Raw genomic sequence first — 16,170 nt, forward strand, 5'->3', positions numbered from 1 at the left:
TTCCTACTATGGAAAGTCAATGGGGAAAATTTTGAAGTGATCTACTCCTTTAAGAGCTCTATACGTTTAGAATATATATGTTAATGCAAGGTAGAATCCTGTATGATCATTTAGCAATATTATCCTCATGAGCCCCCTAGGCCTATATATGTATTTTTGAGCTGTGTTTTTCTTTTGTATATTCCCATTACCAGTTTTAGCTGCAATTTACCATTACGTAGAAAGGTTCTTGTAAATAAAGTGTAGAAGCTTTTATTGCATTTATTACCATATGTATTACCATAGTTTATCTACAAACATGAACTATAGCTACTATAATGAAACGATGGTACATTTTAAGTTACTATGGTTTTACAAAGAATATCTTAACTGGAATATGGCTACTATATTTTATTCATTAGATTAAAAATATTAGAATTTTCTTTGAAATTCATCAAAGAATGAATGGTTATTTAAAAACATCGAAAGATATAAAAAGCTTCCCGACTAAATGAGTGATATTAGAAAAGTATAAAAACACATTCGGAACACAAAGAAAATAAGTCAAAACGCTGTTGTGAAAATACACAACAGTAGACTTGCTAATGAATCAGAAATACTTTAATAATCGCAGGGGAAAAGACAGTGGTAAGCTTGATAGTGACAGGGGTCTGACAGGACTGCGACCGCCTTGAAAAGGAGACACACAAAGCTCTTTCTCTGGTGGTATAAATATTGTAACAATTTACTGTTTTTAAACATTAAAATAATATACACCTTTCTTTCATAGTTCTTCAACAGGTACAATAATACATAATAGGTAAGTATCCACAAAAGTATTCAGCTAATCACAAAAACTATGCTCAAAATATCAAAATCAATAGCACTGGCAATACACCCATAAATACACTGCTTAACAAGGACGATTTATCCCTCCTCCTCGTCAATTACCTGCCTTCTTCATCACAGTTACGTCATTGCATGCAACATAAATAACCGAATTTAGCTATCTGCTGAACAATATCCCAATTTGCAATTAGCATTAGTCTAAAAAACGAAATATAATTCAGAAAACACTCGACATATCAACAAAACATAAACTGAACATCTCCCCAAACACATATCAAGGTTATTTAAAAACATCGAAAGCATAAACACTCATTCAAAGTACCTGGAAAAGTGAGATGTAAATAACCATAACCACAAGTTCCCGCCTCCTCAGCACGAGTTGACCGATAAATCTAACACACCAAGAGAGGCGGGACTTAAGGCAGAACAGCCAATCATCAGCCGGTTACACTCAAAGAAGGTGTCATGTTTGAGAGGGAGGGGAGACGAAGCACCCGCATCGAGCTCATCGTACTGCTATAAGGCGTTTGTACAAAACTGCGGAAAAACTGCAGAAAAAGTGCGGATGTTTAACCCTCTCACCGGGAAATGTATCCCCCACGGGTGCGACGCCCCTGATTCCAATAGTATTTACCATCCTACCATAGAATCCATCATATAAAAATGGACCACAAGTATCTAATACAATTACCATTAAAACCAAAAAATCCGTTTTTATTGTATTTTGGACAGTGTTCTATTGTTTTTGTTTCAGCAGTAATACTTTAACTGTAGTTACAACAATAAAAACATCATTCAATTTCCAAACGGCTTTAAATGTTATAGCAGCAGTTCAGGCACGCGCACTTCCTTAACTGTGACTATGCGATCTCATGAAATTTCCAATGAAAACTTTACATTTTACATTTATTTTTAGTGCGTTATCGGGTGTGTTGTAGTACCGACGTTCACATACGTGTAGCGGGTAAGATCACAGGGTTGCCAGATATCCATTAAAATATCAGCCAAATGGCCATTCAATGCTAGCCGGAGAACAGCAAGCTTAGAAAAACTCAAATACTTGGCAACAGTAAAAATGTCCGGGCAGGTCGCCAGAATAATTGCGCACACAGTAATGCCCGCTACATAGAGACTTTCTACTTTTGGACCTTTTTATAAATGTAGTGGAGTCAAAAGTATGATATTTGTCTTTCAAATGTAGTGAATTTACAGTCACAAGTAGCCTGCTCAGAAAAAGTAATACTCAAGTACAGATAGGCTTCTCAAAAAAGTTTACTTACAGTACTTCGTTACTCTCCACCTCTGATCATATTATGATAACTGTAGATGCGTGTAAACAAATTAACTGACAGTCGTGTTGAACGGATATCTAGCTTTACTCCTGCTTCGCCATCACACACCTCTCACTTCCATGTTAACGTCACACACTTGTTAGGCTCGTTTGAGATGGCCAAATTCTGCGCAGAATCGATCTCCGATGATCAGCGGGAGATGCATGCAGGTAAGAAACGAGTCCGAGTTACGTCCGCCTTGCTCTGATGTCATTTGACGTGTCTCATAAAACTCTCGCGACGACCATTCGACTTTACCGGATTCTTTATTCCGGCGCAGTTGCTCTCCACCGACTGCGCTGATCAAAAGCATGATGGTAACCGACTTGCTGACGACACAGCTTAATGCTCATTTGGGTAAGAATGTCCGCTGTTTTATTAAGAAGTTCACAGTTTATAGTAGTTTCTATATTTTTATTTATGTGTGATCATGAAAACACCTGGTTAAAGTAGTATTCTATGAAGGGATGTTTTAAATAAGTAGCCTTATTAGGGCATGTGCTTTATCTTACTTGTTTCGTTTTAATTATTTCTTGTTTTAAGTCCTCATTGTTATCATTTTTACTTTATTGTAAAGTAAAAAGTATAAAAGGGGCACATGGAACAAGGCTTTTAATAGGACTGTGCTCAAAACATCAATACTGTATATCGTGATGGATTCCTTGCTGATACGCATATCAATATGGATGCTTCTGTGTTGATGCAACAGCAATTGCCATGATGCAGTATTGAAAAGAAACAGAAAGACCATTCCAATGTATAAAAGTTCAAAAATATTTTATATGTGCCTAATAATAAATCTTGGATTAGAAACTGAAGTGAATTAAATTGTCCAAACCAAAAAGGAATAGTTCATCCATAAATGAAACTTCTGTCATCACTTACTCACCCTCAGATTATTCTAAGCCTGTAAAATGTTTTTGTTCTGTTGAACACATATTTGGAAGAATGTCAGTAACCAAACAGATCTCATCCACCATTTACTGCCATAGTAGGGAAAATAGATAGTATGGGAGTCAATGGGGGATCTGTTTGACATACCTTTGTGATTAGCAGAACAAAGAAATGTATAAAGGTTTGAAACAATCTGAGGGTAAGTAAATCATGATGTCATTTTATTTTTGGATGAACTGTCCCTTTAAGATGTCCTCTCTGTTATACAGAACAACAGCTGCTAATGTAAACTTTGTACGACATGGTCACTATTCAAAATAAACGTGTCCACTGTATCATAACATATTGTGTTGTAAGATTGTAAGCAATATGCTAAAACATTAAAACACTGTGGGCTGACATAATTTACAAGGAGCATCTGATGTTGAGCACCTGCTGGGGATGTTTCTGCTGCAGTTGCTGTCTTGACTGTTGTAGAAAATATAGTTTTTCTCATATTAAAAATATAATTCTGTTCTAACCCTCTTCTGAATTTATTCATTTTTTTTAATGATAATGATGATAAGAAAAACAACATTGATAAGTATAATTCAGAGGATGAGAAAATCAAAATACGCATGTTTAACCAGTACTACTACTGTAAATAATACTGTAATAATGCTACTTCCAAAGTATTAACAGTTCTAGTCAAATAACAAAGACCAGACCCCTTGACGCCCATTAAACTTTTCTCCCGGAAACAGCAAAGATCAGGAAGTGAACAAGCACCTTTGTTTATATTGCTGTGTAGATGTGAAATTAACTGCAGTTTATGTCACTTAAGTTCTGGGCAGACTACACACACACAAGCCGTATATGCTCTTCCATCGGCGTTCTTGAAAAATACTACTACTACTTATAATAATAAAAATAATAAGTAAAAAAGCGCGTCATCTTTATGGAGTACATGCATTTTAGTATAAAAACTTGTAGTGTTCTTCTCTTGCTATTATTTTTGATGAATGTTTTGAATGAAAACGATGAAACGTAAGAAAAGGCTGACAATTAAATAAAACATTCCCAGTTGAGAAGTTTTAGATCTGGAGCAAAACATTTAACTATTTGTTTAACACTTACAAATAATGTAAAACAGAATCACTGTTTTGACTTCTTGGATTTCCTTGCTAGATCAGATGTGCAACACAAAATATGACTATGGAGGGGTTTGTTACTAAAAGAAAAAGTCACTCTAGTCCAGTGGTTTTCAATCCTGAGCCTGGGGACCCACCACTCTACACATTTTGTATATCTCTTTTAAATGACACAGTTAGTTCAATTCATATATGTCTCACTTAATGAGCTGATGATTTGAATCAGGTGTGTTAGATAAGGGAGACATTGAAAATGTGCAGAGTGGTGGGTCCCCAGGCTCAGGATTGAAAACCACTGCTCTAGTCTCATGGCAGTCTAGTGCTGTCTCAGGAGTTAAGCTGTGAACATGTTTTGGGACTTATGGCTTGCCATACTCTCTCTCCAGTCTTGTGATTGTTCCTGCCCTCTTGTTTCCTCGTTAGTGCTCGTTATGATTTCATGCCTCACAGCTGTTTCCTCCTGATTGTCCGATTTCCGAATTACGCTTGTTTAGACAAAGTCAGGCAGAGATCCAAAATAACCCTGTAGCTAATCAGCAGTAAGGTCCACAGTGCACAGGATGGACGTTAGTCGAGCCGAGCCCTGACGAAAGAGAGAGATGGGGTTAGGGGTGTGTCTGTTTTGGTGATTTGAACATCAACAACACCTGTTATCTTTGCCACCCACCTTGTCTCGTGTTTGCCACGTAAGTCTAGTCTAGTTTAGCTATTTGTAATTATGTTCCATGTTGTATCCTTTCCAGTTAGTCTAGTCCAGTTTAGCGTAGTGAGTCTCTGTTCCTGTTTAGGTTCCTACCCTAGCTTACCCTAGTTTTGTTTTGTTACCCCCTCATGGGTTTTTGTTTCATGTTGTCATTGAGAATTAAAGTCTTGTTAATGTTCGAGTCCTTAACATAACTCCTAATGTTTTGTTAAACTGACAGTTTAGAGGTGCAAACACATTTGGATTGCCTTGAATTGCAGAGAGAGCATGTTGGGCGCTAGTTGGCGACCGTTATCTGGGAGACACCCCCAACATCTTCCACAGGCGAAACACATAATTTTTTAATTCATTTTTGACTTAACTGTTGTCTGTTGAATACTGCACCTTTATCACATTGCTTTGTTTAGTCAAACAAAAACTCACATGACCAGGAAAATCTAGTTTATGGAACATCGATCAGAACGTAGACCAAAGTCTCAAACTCATTGTTTGATGAAATATAAAAGTAAGATAAGATAAAGTCTTAAACCTGGAACCAACTCACTCTTAAAAGAAATGTCACACACATAAAAATGTAATTTATCTCTCTAAATTATAAACACAAACCCAATATAAAGATTTCACAGTCATGTGAGACAAAAGCCCGGCTGGCAGGCTGGAACCATCCTTTGCCAGGTGTAGTGGGGGTGGATACTATGTAGTGACAGTTGGGACACAACAACAGGTCATGAAAAGGACAGACCTAAACATTAATTACCAGGTCATATAAACACACAAAGTCTATCTAAGATAGACTTTGTGTGTTTACACTATTTATTTATTTTATTAATCATCAGTGCTCCTTATTTCTTTAACTCATTTTGAATCGTTTCATTGACAGACCTTAGGGTCAAAGACCAAGCATACTGAAACCAAATCCTAATCTCTTCTACAAAAAAGGGGTGGTGAAAAACGAGGTCTGGATATTTTGTTCCCACAAGCTCTCTCCTGACGTTGAGACCATGCGGGTGTCTCTACTAGAACTCCTCCCAATAGTAGGAAATGGTCTCTGTAGTGCGTTCCCCATTCGAGGAGTGCTCTTACCCAGTGGCCTTGTGCCCATGAGGACCGAAGGTAGAGGCTTCCCACCTTTTCTAAAACTCTGGAACCCTCTGCCCACCTATCCACTGGAAGATTACAAATTTTACGAAAGCCCTCACGTCTGATACACTCAGGCCTGTCACCGTCGCTTCGCTGAGATTGTTATACAGCACAGCGTTGTGGCGAGTTTTAATAGGAACCCCATCTGGCGGTTCGAAAGAACGTTGAGAGACCGACAGAAAGGAAACATCTTGGTTATGGATGTAACCTCAGTTCCCGGATGGAGGGAACGAGACGTTGTGTCCTTCTTGCCACAAACACGTGCCGACCGCTGCAGTAGTCCTGAGAGGCTCTCGGGCTCCTCAGAACTAAAGGTGAATGAATGCAGCACGCCGTATCTGGGGGCGGAGTCTGGCATGCAAATTTAATTTGGCAATTTCATTGGCCCTTTTCTAAACTAGTCGAAGTTGATAGGTTCTCAAGGGCGATCCCCGTCTGTCGGTTCGACACAACGTCACGATGTCTCCATCAGGGAACTGAGGTTACATCCGTAACCAAGACCTTTTGCTAATAATCATCAACACACCCAAAACATTTTTTATTACACTTTGCCACAAAACCCATGGTTACATTTTTTTATTTTGGATAACGTGTATTTCTTGCAGTGCAAGTTAAACAACCGACAATGCAGTCTGGTGTAAGGTGTGGTGATTTGGCAAACGCTCATAGTAAATAGTGCTTTAACAATTCATGTTACACGTGCATTCCGATAAAAATGAAGCGTGAAACTGGAAAAAACAGTAAGTTGTTTAAAGTCTGCTTATGTTTCATCATGAAAGTATTTGTTAAGTTTAATTATGCTGTCTTTGTAACTTTGTTAAAAACATAACTTCAAACAAAGACACAGAATAATTTTAAAAAGAAATCTACTGCACTGTCAGGGTATTTTGCACTGAAGAAAAATGTATTTGTTGTTCAATCTTTCTTTAAAGTAAAAAAAAAAAACATAAATCCATCACAAATTAATTGCCTTTATTGACGTCTATTCTATGGAGGATGAAACCTATGGAGGATGAAACCTGCAAAAACAATAGATAAATAATTATGGAAACATATGCATAAATATGTGTATACATACACGTATTGCTGTTTAAATATGTATAGGAATTATTAAATGTGTAAAAAGCTAAACTCAAAGTAACCATTAGTTTCTTTAATGTGGTTCTGTAATTATTTTTCCTTAACACAATATGCTTATGAAAGACTTTGATCATGCATCAGTGGGCGGGACTTGCCTGCGCATTAACTTCAGGCTCAATGTTGCCAAGAAGCATGAAGTCTAAAGCATAATTGTTCTGAATACACAACAATATAATTGCTACTTCAGCTTGTTTACTGTACACCTTGTCCCACAGCACATTTTAGACATTGTTCTGAATATTGCTTTAAGTCAGACATGACAAGGAGGCATCTTCCCCCAAGAGAAAGTCAATAGAGTAGGATGGATTGTTTTCCCCCGGTGTGGGTGTGGACTTAATGTGCTCTGTCTCGATGCATCGGTGGGCGGGTCTTGCCTGCGCATGCGCATTAACTTCAGACTTGATGCTGCCAAGAAGAATGAATTCTAAAGAATAAAATTGTTGAATACACGACACATGACGATATAAACAGACAACCCAAGATTATATACATAAGACATATAGGCCGTTTCACAATATATATTCTTCAAAGGTCTTGTGTTCTCACTCTATGTCATCGATAACTGTCAAAGTTCGGTTCCAATGTAGTACCCGGATGTGTTCTTGACATCAAGGATCCATGCAGCCTTGCACGGAATCCGTTTGAAGTCACAAGTCACAGCGGCGCGTACATCCAAGTTCATTCTTTAAAGGCTGCCTTGCAAGACCAGTCTCCACAAGAATACAAGTCCGTTCTGTTTTCTTGAAATTGAGAATACATATCAGTATGTATACTGATACATATCAGTGTCAAGGGTGGAGGTGCCACCCACAGTGGAAGCTGCCACACCTAAAAAACAGTAGAAGAATTATTTATTTCATCCGAATGAAAATGTTTTTCTAAACGTGGGCCATCATTGTTTGCTTTAATTATGCCGCAGATGTCTGCCTCGGTGTGGATCTCTCCAGTTGTTTTGGTGTTTTTGTTAGTTTGTCCTGTTTTATGTTTTTCCCATACGATCAGTTTCTGTGAACTGTATTATATTGTGTTATGATCTCTTTGTACTGTTGTTGCTGTTTCTGTGTACTGTATGCTCCTGTTAACCAAAGAATTTCATGTATGTGCAAACATACTTGGCAAAAAAGGTCTTTGTGATTCTGATAAAGCTCTTCATAATTCTTAATATTTTTGTTTATTTAAAATGTAAATTTTAAATAATTATAGTTAAAAAACATCTGACGACATTCGGACTGCCAAACAATCCACAAACTGGTGACGTAGCCATAGCATCTTGGAGACTTTTCCCGCACATTCTAAATAAATGGAGAATCTTTGACTAAACCTTGCTAGCTATAGACGGTTTCATCTTAAAAAAACGTGGACGCAGCGCATGTCTTAACAACTAGTCTCACTGACTAGCAATTATTAAGGACTAATAAGTCTTCCTTATTAGATTTAAATTAGACCAATCTACCTTTATATGTGTTAGGCTTAAGCAGTTTATGCAACCGGCGCCTGTCCTAGCTGCAGTTCTTTTCTGACTACAACGGGATCTAAAGCCATGTCAAACTTAAAACTTTTACCATAAACAAAGCATACATTTTCATCGAAGCCAAGTTGATGCTCACACGCAGTCAAATCCCCAAGACCCGCCAACTGATGCATGATCAACATCCTCTTATTAGCCTGTTGTTAAGGAAAATTAAATAAACGATTAAGGAAAAATTATAATTATGAGGGGGGGGTTTTAATTACTTTTTCATTTAATTGGTTTGTTTATTTCACCAAACATTCAATGAATTGTATATGTATTTTAACAGATTTATACACATATTTATGTATTTTTTTGCAGGTTTCATCCTCTATACTATTTATTTCCTAAATTTTCAACCTTTACTCATTTGACATTACTTTTCACAACTCGAAAACGTTTCTAATTATCGTAACCAATTTTACTGGTTAATGAAATTGTTCTCACAGTTCACAGGGACAGACAGTGTTTAAAGATGTTATTTATTGGGATGTGCATTGGAATGATATGCTCTCTGGTAAGTAATTTCAATGACTTAAGATAATTTCTGTTCATTGCTGATTTTATCAAATCAATGTGTATCCTGTACATGTTGCCCAAGATGGGGAGAAATTGTGCTGTTTACACATTTATGACCTGCCTGTGAAAACCCAGCTACAGTCACTTTTGTTGATTTGCTGTTTTCTACATTAAATCATCCTACATTATAAAGAACATTCAGTGAGAATAGCCTTGATATCTTAACTGAGTACTGACATGTCAAATGTTGGAGTCATATTATAATGAATGGTTAAAATCAAAACTCTGATGTTAATCTGAGACTTTCGCCTGGTTGTCAAAGGCACGGTCATATTTTTATATGAATTACCAATATTGTTATGTTGTGAAGTAAAAGGTCCTATATTTTCATGACAGTGATATTAGACTGTTCATTAATAACATCTTTTGTGTGTTTTTAGATTTTATGGTCTCAAATGGGTAATGAAAGAAAGAAACAATCTCCACACAGCTTTATGCTTCAGCACTTTGCAAAACATCATAACTCCAGCTCCCCTGTAAAAATGAGTTCAGAAGAGTCACCAACAAGCTCATTTTACTCTGAATTTGGAATCAGTTCAGAACGTTACTCCAGTTTACAGCAGACTCTCTACTGGGCTGGACCAGACAGATCCATTACAAATGTATCCATGAGTACAAGTCCAGCTCACTCGACATTCACCATTCAGAATCTGAAAGACAGCTACCAAATAGGGGAGGAGCTTTATGTTATGATCCATGCGAGAGATTTTAAAAATAATATCAAACCTTATGGAGGGGACTTCTTTCAAGCCAAGCTGTTTTCATCCAAAAAGGTCTCTCTTACATGTCTACTGTGTCAGTGATATGTTTTGAGCGAGGACTCATTTTCATCTAGTCTAAAAGTCACGGTTGTCTGATATTTAAGTATGTTCTTGTGTCACAGGCCAGTGTGTTTGGGGAGGTGGTGGACTTGCTCAACGGCTCTTACTCTGTGCGTATTCTTCTGCCGTGGGTGGGGCAGGCACAGGTTGCTGTGCGTCTGATCCACTCCAGTGAAGCTGTGCAGGTCCTCAAGCATCACAGAGACACAGATTCTGACAGAGTGTCTTTCTTTGGATACTTTGAAGGACCAGGACCAAATGGGATCAAGCTGAAAGAAACAGTGTTGTGTAACATGAAGTCAGATAAAAATGGATTAGAAAGACTCAAAAATGGAAATTGCTGTTGTGAATATAAGGATTCTCGCACTGGAGTGGAATGGCGCTGCCAGAAACCCAAATCTCTGCCATGCAGTGCCCGTGTATACCACTCTTTTGCAGAGTACATCAACCACGTGACTGCTGAAGAAGCAATGTTTTTGTGAGAGTCAATGATGTTTTTCATTCTTGTCATTTGCATGTATTGCATTATATTTATATTGTATTCAATAATTATAATTCGTTTGTAAATGATATGGGAAAGCAGTAAGATAGAAATTTTCTTTGGCAGGAATCCAAGTAACAAAGGTATCAATGGACAAAAAAGCACAATCATGATTCTTCCTTCGAATGGAAGTACGAGTATTGGTATGCTGGCCTTTGATATATGCTAATGCACACATATGAATCTGTTTGTCTAGATGATTTTGGGCATAAAAAGAGACTTGGTAGCTTGAATTAGCAATAGAAAATGAATAAAATGAACATTAGATTTATATGACTTACAGTCTCTTTTTTACTTCATTGTGCAGATGTAAGAGAGAAATGTCGTCCTGGTTTGCACTCACCTGTTCCATCCGGCTTTTACCTGAATGATGTGTGGACGTCCTTTGTGTGTAAAACTCGTCAATTTACTACTCAAACAACAACACAGTGTCTGAAGGACAAACACATCTACATGATGGGAGATTCTACAGTGAGACAGTGGTTTGAGTTCTTGCTGAATGCTGTACCAAGTGAGACAGATAGTTCCTTGCAATTAATATAAAAAATGCCTTGAGTGATGGTTATTGTGATTGTAATGTAATGGCTTGTTTGTAAACTAAATAAGTTTTATGGATGCAATCATCTTGGAATCATCAGTGTTGGTTTTACTTACTGCAGCTTTGAAGAGGATGGATCTGCATGTTTTATATCAGGCAGGTCCTCTGATAGCAGTGGATGTGGGGAACAACATCGACTTACACTGGAGAGCTCACGGTATTCCTCTGCGGTGTCGGAAAACTGAACTTACAAATCTTCACTACACCAGTAATGAGATTGATGACCTGACGGGAGGACCTCACACTGTTGTTGTATTTCATCTGGGGATCCACTTTACGTCATTTCCTTTCGATTTCTTCACCCACAGAGTGTTGGGGGTTCGAAGAGCTGTCCTAGATTTACTACAGCGAGCACCAGCAACTACTGTTATCATCAAAACTGTCAACACTGGATTTAAGGTAAGAAAGCTGTTGCAAGTAAATATAAACACTACAGAAAGAAGAAACGTATTATCTGTTAATGGTTAATTAATGGAATTACGCCTCGGGTGTTTTTCTGTCTTTTTAATAGGATGTGTTTACCAGCGACTGGTATTCTCTTCAGTTGGACAGAATTCTGCGGTGGGCTTTTCAGGATGTTGGTGTTTATATTTTGGATGTATGGCAAATGACATCCTGTCACTACAACCAAGAGAACATTCATCCAGGGCCTGTCATCATCAAAAATGAGATTGACATTTTACTTTCTTTTATTTGCCCTGAATAAGTTTTTCACAGCATTTGGGTTTCTTAAATGATCTCAATTACAATTAGCATAAATAATACTTTCAAAAACAATACACTTTTTTGTTTACTTTCAGAGTCCCTGAACTTTTATTAATGTAACTTAGCTTTCATGTTTATCTTTAACAGTTTGTTCAATGAGTGAAATAATTAATGTTGGTTAATAGATAATAATAAATTCCTCAATAAAAACATATTTGTAAAGTATCACCAAAATAACATATCAACTGGTATGTTTGGTGTGTGTGTAATGTTAAAGAAATATAACAGGCACACATTTTTTGATTTTCCCAACAATTTATCTGAATTTACACTTATTATACATTTTATTATACATTTTACACAAAAAGTGTTGATAAAAAGGAAATCATGCAACCTTGATAGTGACCATAAATACTTAAAATACAGAAACCGTAGTAAGAATGTGTTTTGTTTTGCCAAGAATAAATCAATCTCATATGGAAATGAATACTAACAGCATAAACACATTCGACATCATAAAATGTAGAACAGTACATTTCCTCTGGCGTGTGAGGAGTGAAAAATAAACAAATGCGACAACAACCTATTTCAAGTCATCAATAAGATTATCGATCCAATAATATATGACATTTTCATTCTTTCAATACCATTAAACTTTTTCGACAACTGAAAACAATCAGCACTTATACAATCATTTCCCACAATGCAATTCTTTCATCTAGCACCTTTGTATATAAAGTTAAATTCTCATTTGGATGAATACCATTATAGCAGTAATATACAACAGGCTCTTGCTACCAATTGACAATATTCTAGCAGGAATTACTAAAGCAGTCCCCCTGCGGAGCCAGAATGTAAGTTTTTACAACGTCTTTTTATGATGTCTTTTGAATGTGTGCTATTGTCGTCCAGGTGATCTCTATAATTGTTGGCCTGATGTCACTTTTGCACCTGCAATTAATGTTGAAATTGAATATCCACCATTATTGTGATCAGTGTTTGCTTTAGTTGGGCTCTTGACTCTTATTTATTACAGAAAATGGGGGTGTACTTTGCCATTGTAAATGTGTTTTAATACACAGTATAAATGGCCAAAGAATACTAAATTATAATGAGATTAGCTTTCAAATATTCTTTGCGGAATGAATATTCTCACTAACATGCGTGTGTTGTATTGTCTTGCAAATGTTGGCTGATCTATACTTTGGCATAATATGAGGTTTAAGCCTTTCGGTTGTCATTCCTTTCTGAACACTTTTCTAGAATATATCTTCAAATGATTGAACAGCAAGAGCAAATAAACACAAAAAGACATGATGAATTACTGTATGAAACTTAACAATGGTGACAACCAACAGAAGAATACTTTGTGCTGCAATGCATGCTGGGTGACATCATATTACAAAACGCATTCATGATTCTCAGCATGCATTGCAATTGATCTAATTATCTCAATTTTTTGTTAATTGTCACCATTGTTGAGGTTTGTATGATGACTGTTGATGTCGAAGTGTGTCAATGAAGGATTGAGATTAATTTGTTTAAATGCTTGTAACATCCGGCATGTATGTAAGTTTTATCTAACTACTGTTTTCTTCACGTTACTATGACTTTGTTTATATTACAATAACCACCAATCCTCACCATCTTTTGCTTTAATGACAAACAAGTGTTATTTCTTAAACATTTTTGTCTGAAAAAGGATTCATAGAGTGAAGGTCAAGTATTAAGAGCCCAACTAAAGCTAACACTGATCACAATAATGGTGGATTAATTCAATTTCAACATTAATTGCAGGTACAAAAGTGATATCAGTCCAATACAATTATAGAGATCACCTGGACAACAATAGCACACGTTCAGATGACGTTGTAAAAAACGTTGTAAAAACGTACATTCTGGCTCCTCAGGAGACGTCTATGCAACGTCATCAACGACGTTGAAAAGATGTCTTTTGGACTTGCCTTTGTTTGCAGGGTACGCTTTGCCTCAAAACGTGAAAACTTTGAATAACGTGTATTTCTTGCGGGGCAGGTAACATACCTGCAGGCTGACTTGAGGTGATTTTCCAAACGCTCATCGCATATAGTGCTTTACCACTTCATGTTACAGGTAAAATGGGGCTTGAAACTGGACAATACAGTAAGTTATTTGAAGTCTGCTTATGTCTCATCATGAACGTATTTGTAAAGTATAATAACGCTGTCTTTATTTGAAGTTATGTTTTTAACAAAGTTACAAAGTAATAAAAAAACTTGGAATGTTAGATTTAAGAAATCTGCACTGTCAGGGGATTTTGTGCCGAAGAAAAATGTCTTTGTTGTTCAATCTTTTTTTAAAGTATAAAAAAACACATAAATCCGTCACAAATTAATTGCCTTTATTGACGTCTATTCTATGGAGGATGAAACCTATGGAGGCTGAAACCTGAAAGAACAAAAAAAAAAAACGCAGAAACATATGCATAAATATTAGTGGTGGGCATAGATAAAATTTTTTAATCTAGAATTAATCTAGATTAATCTAGATTAAAATGGCTCATTTGAATTCTGCCGAAGGCATTCAGAATATGTGTGCTACCCAAATAATGACTAAAAGTAAGTCTTTGAGAACGGGTTTCTCAAACCAGGTGGCGCATTAGACCAGGGGCTCATCTCCTGTTTCCAAAATGAATCACAAACTGCTTGAGAAAGCTGTTCTACTATGATAATTGGTGATGAAAATAAGTTATGTTCAATAAGATGAACTTGTGTTTACTTCCGCATTAGCTAAGGGATGATTTGCGTTTAGGTGGTACTTGAGACTGGAAGAGCTCCTACAGTACATTTACATTTAGTCATTTAGCAGACGCTTTTATCCAAAGCGACTTACAAAGAGTGAGGGAGCAACAAGCGACCTGTCATACAGGAGCCATAATACATTAGATCTCAATACAAATTTACTGGTTTTAACTAAAGCTAGACCAGTACCTGTTGAGAGAAAGTGTTTTTTTTTAAACCAATTCCGCATTGCACAACGTGCAAACAACCTTAGTCTTGTCGATGTTTCCATTGGGAAGCTTCTTAAAAATTAATATTCCCTGAAGCAAACCCGGCGGCTTCATAGCTGCATCCATGTTAGCACGTCACGTTTGATGCGGTAATTTCACAGTAACGTTATGTTGTGTTCAGACCAAACGCGAATGGCGTGTCAAGCGCGAGTGATTTATGTGTTAATGCAAAGAGGCAATAGACCTTCTTGCTGCGTGAATCGCGCGAATGAAGCCCTGGTTATGAGATGATGAGGCGGCTAGAATGACGCGAATCACGCGAGTTAAAAAATCTCGTTCTCGCCCCGTACAGTGCAGTTAAGCTGGTATACATCCACGCTAAAATATCAAGGTGAAAGTCATCATAGCTTGCGTAGTATAGACCCAGCTCCCAACCCAACTTTGAGAATAGATTAACGGCGACATTTTTTTTATCGCGCGATAAGAGTCTCACTGCGTTAACGGCCCACCACTAATAAATATATGTATAAATTCACATATTGCTGTTAAAATACGTCTAGGAATTATTAAATGTGTAAAAAGCTAAATTAAGTAGAATTTTTGTTCTGTCAAAAATCGACTTTTATCAATGTTTGTTTGCTCGCACACTTTAAACCTAACACACCCAATTTTAATTGTTGTATATGTGTTTGAGATGTATAAAATAAAACCCATAAACATTGCATTACAAGTTTATTGTGATTGTCAAAACATTTTCAGTTTAGGTGAACTGTCCCTTTATAATTTGAGCACAGGCCATAGAAAGGTTGTGGAATTTATTGCTCAATGCATTAAACTATTTGCAAAGACTTCATTTAAGATATTTTTTATTTTTATATATTTTAACCACAATATATAACCCCCTTTTAAAGCCACACAGCCCGTGATGATGATCTAATCTAATCTTCATTTATTTACTGTATTTACTTGATAACCATTAAAATAATTTACAGTATGCACAAAATTATTCTTAACCTTATCCCAAATAAAACCTGAATTGACAGATAATTTTAAATGACATAAATCATGTAAATTACACATTTTAATCTAAATCAGCATTTTCTCTTTTGCATTACTGTCGGATGTAGGGCTTCATAGGTAATAAGCAAGATCTTAAAGTTAATGCGATGCTTTATAGGTAACCAGTGCAAGGTTGACAGAACTAGGATAATATGCTCATACTTTTTTGTACGTGCAAGACCTCGAGATGCCATGGTTTGGA

At 36.7% G+C, this 16,170-nt stretch overlaps 2 protein-coding genes across 7 annotated transcripts in view; one reads left to right on the forward strand and one right to left on the reverse strand.

Moving 5' to 3' along the window:
* The window catches only part of LOC130428347 (NXPE family member 3-like), a 25,255-nt gene extending 22,909 nt beyond the window's left edge, over positions 1 to 2,346 (reverse strand). Inside the window, exon 1 of one of the 3 annotated variants that reach the window (XM_056756292.1) lies at positions 2,229 to 2,346. The gene's annotated coding sequence lies outside the window, so the exon portion shown is untranslated. Of the gene's footprint in view, positions 1 to 1,150; positions 1,279 to 2,108 lie in introns of those variants that run through there. The other 2 variants (XM_056756291.1, XM_056756293.1) reach the window with 2 other exon arrangements.
* Positions 2,155 to 12,157, forward strand: LOC130428346 (NXPE family member 3-like). 4 transcript variants are annotated; one of them, XM_056756289.1, is made up of 9 exons: positions 2,155 to 2,329; positions 9,126 to 9,193; positions 9,636 to 10,028; positions 10,139 to 10,554; positions 10,684 to 10,760; positions 10,925 to 11,128; positions 11,312 to 11,372; positions 11,524 to 11,614; positions 11,727 to 12,157. In XM_056756289.1, exons 1-9 carry the CDS (start codon positions 2,155 to 2,157, stop codon positions 11,919 to 11,921), a joined length of 1,680 nt encoding a protein of 559 aa, XP_056612267.1. In that variant the 3' UTR covers positions 11,922 to 12,157. The 4 variants fall into 4 exon arrangements, with proteins under 4 accessions (XP_056612267.1, XP_056612264.1, XP_056612266.1 ...); XM_056756286.1 differs by having other exon boundaries at positions 11,277 to 11,614; XM_056756288.1 differs by lacking the exon at positions 2,155 to 2,329 and adding an exon at positions 2,378 to 2,516 and having other exon boundaries at positions 11,277 to 11,614.
* Positions 12,158 to 16,170: the final 4,013 nt, after the last annotated feature.

This window comes from Triplophysa dalaica, chromosome 9 (genome assembly GCF_015846415.1).
Source record: "Triplophysa dalaica isolate WHDGS20190420 chromosome 9, ASM1584641v1, whole genome shotgun sequence".
NCBI lineage: Eukaryota > Metazoa > Chordata > Actinopteri > Cypriniformes > Nemacheilidae > Triplophysa > Triplophysa dalaica.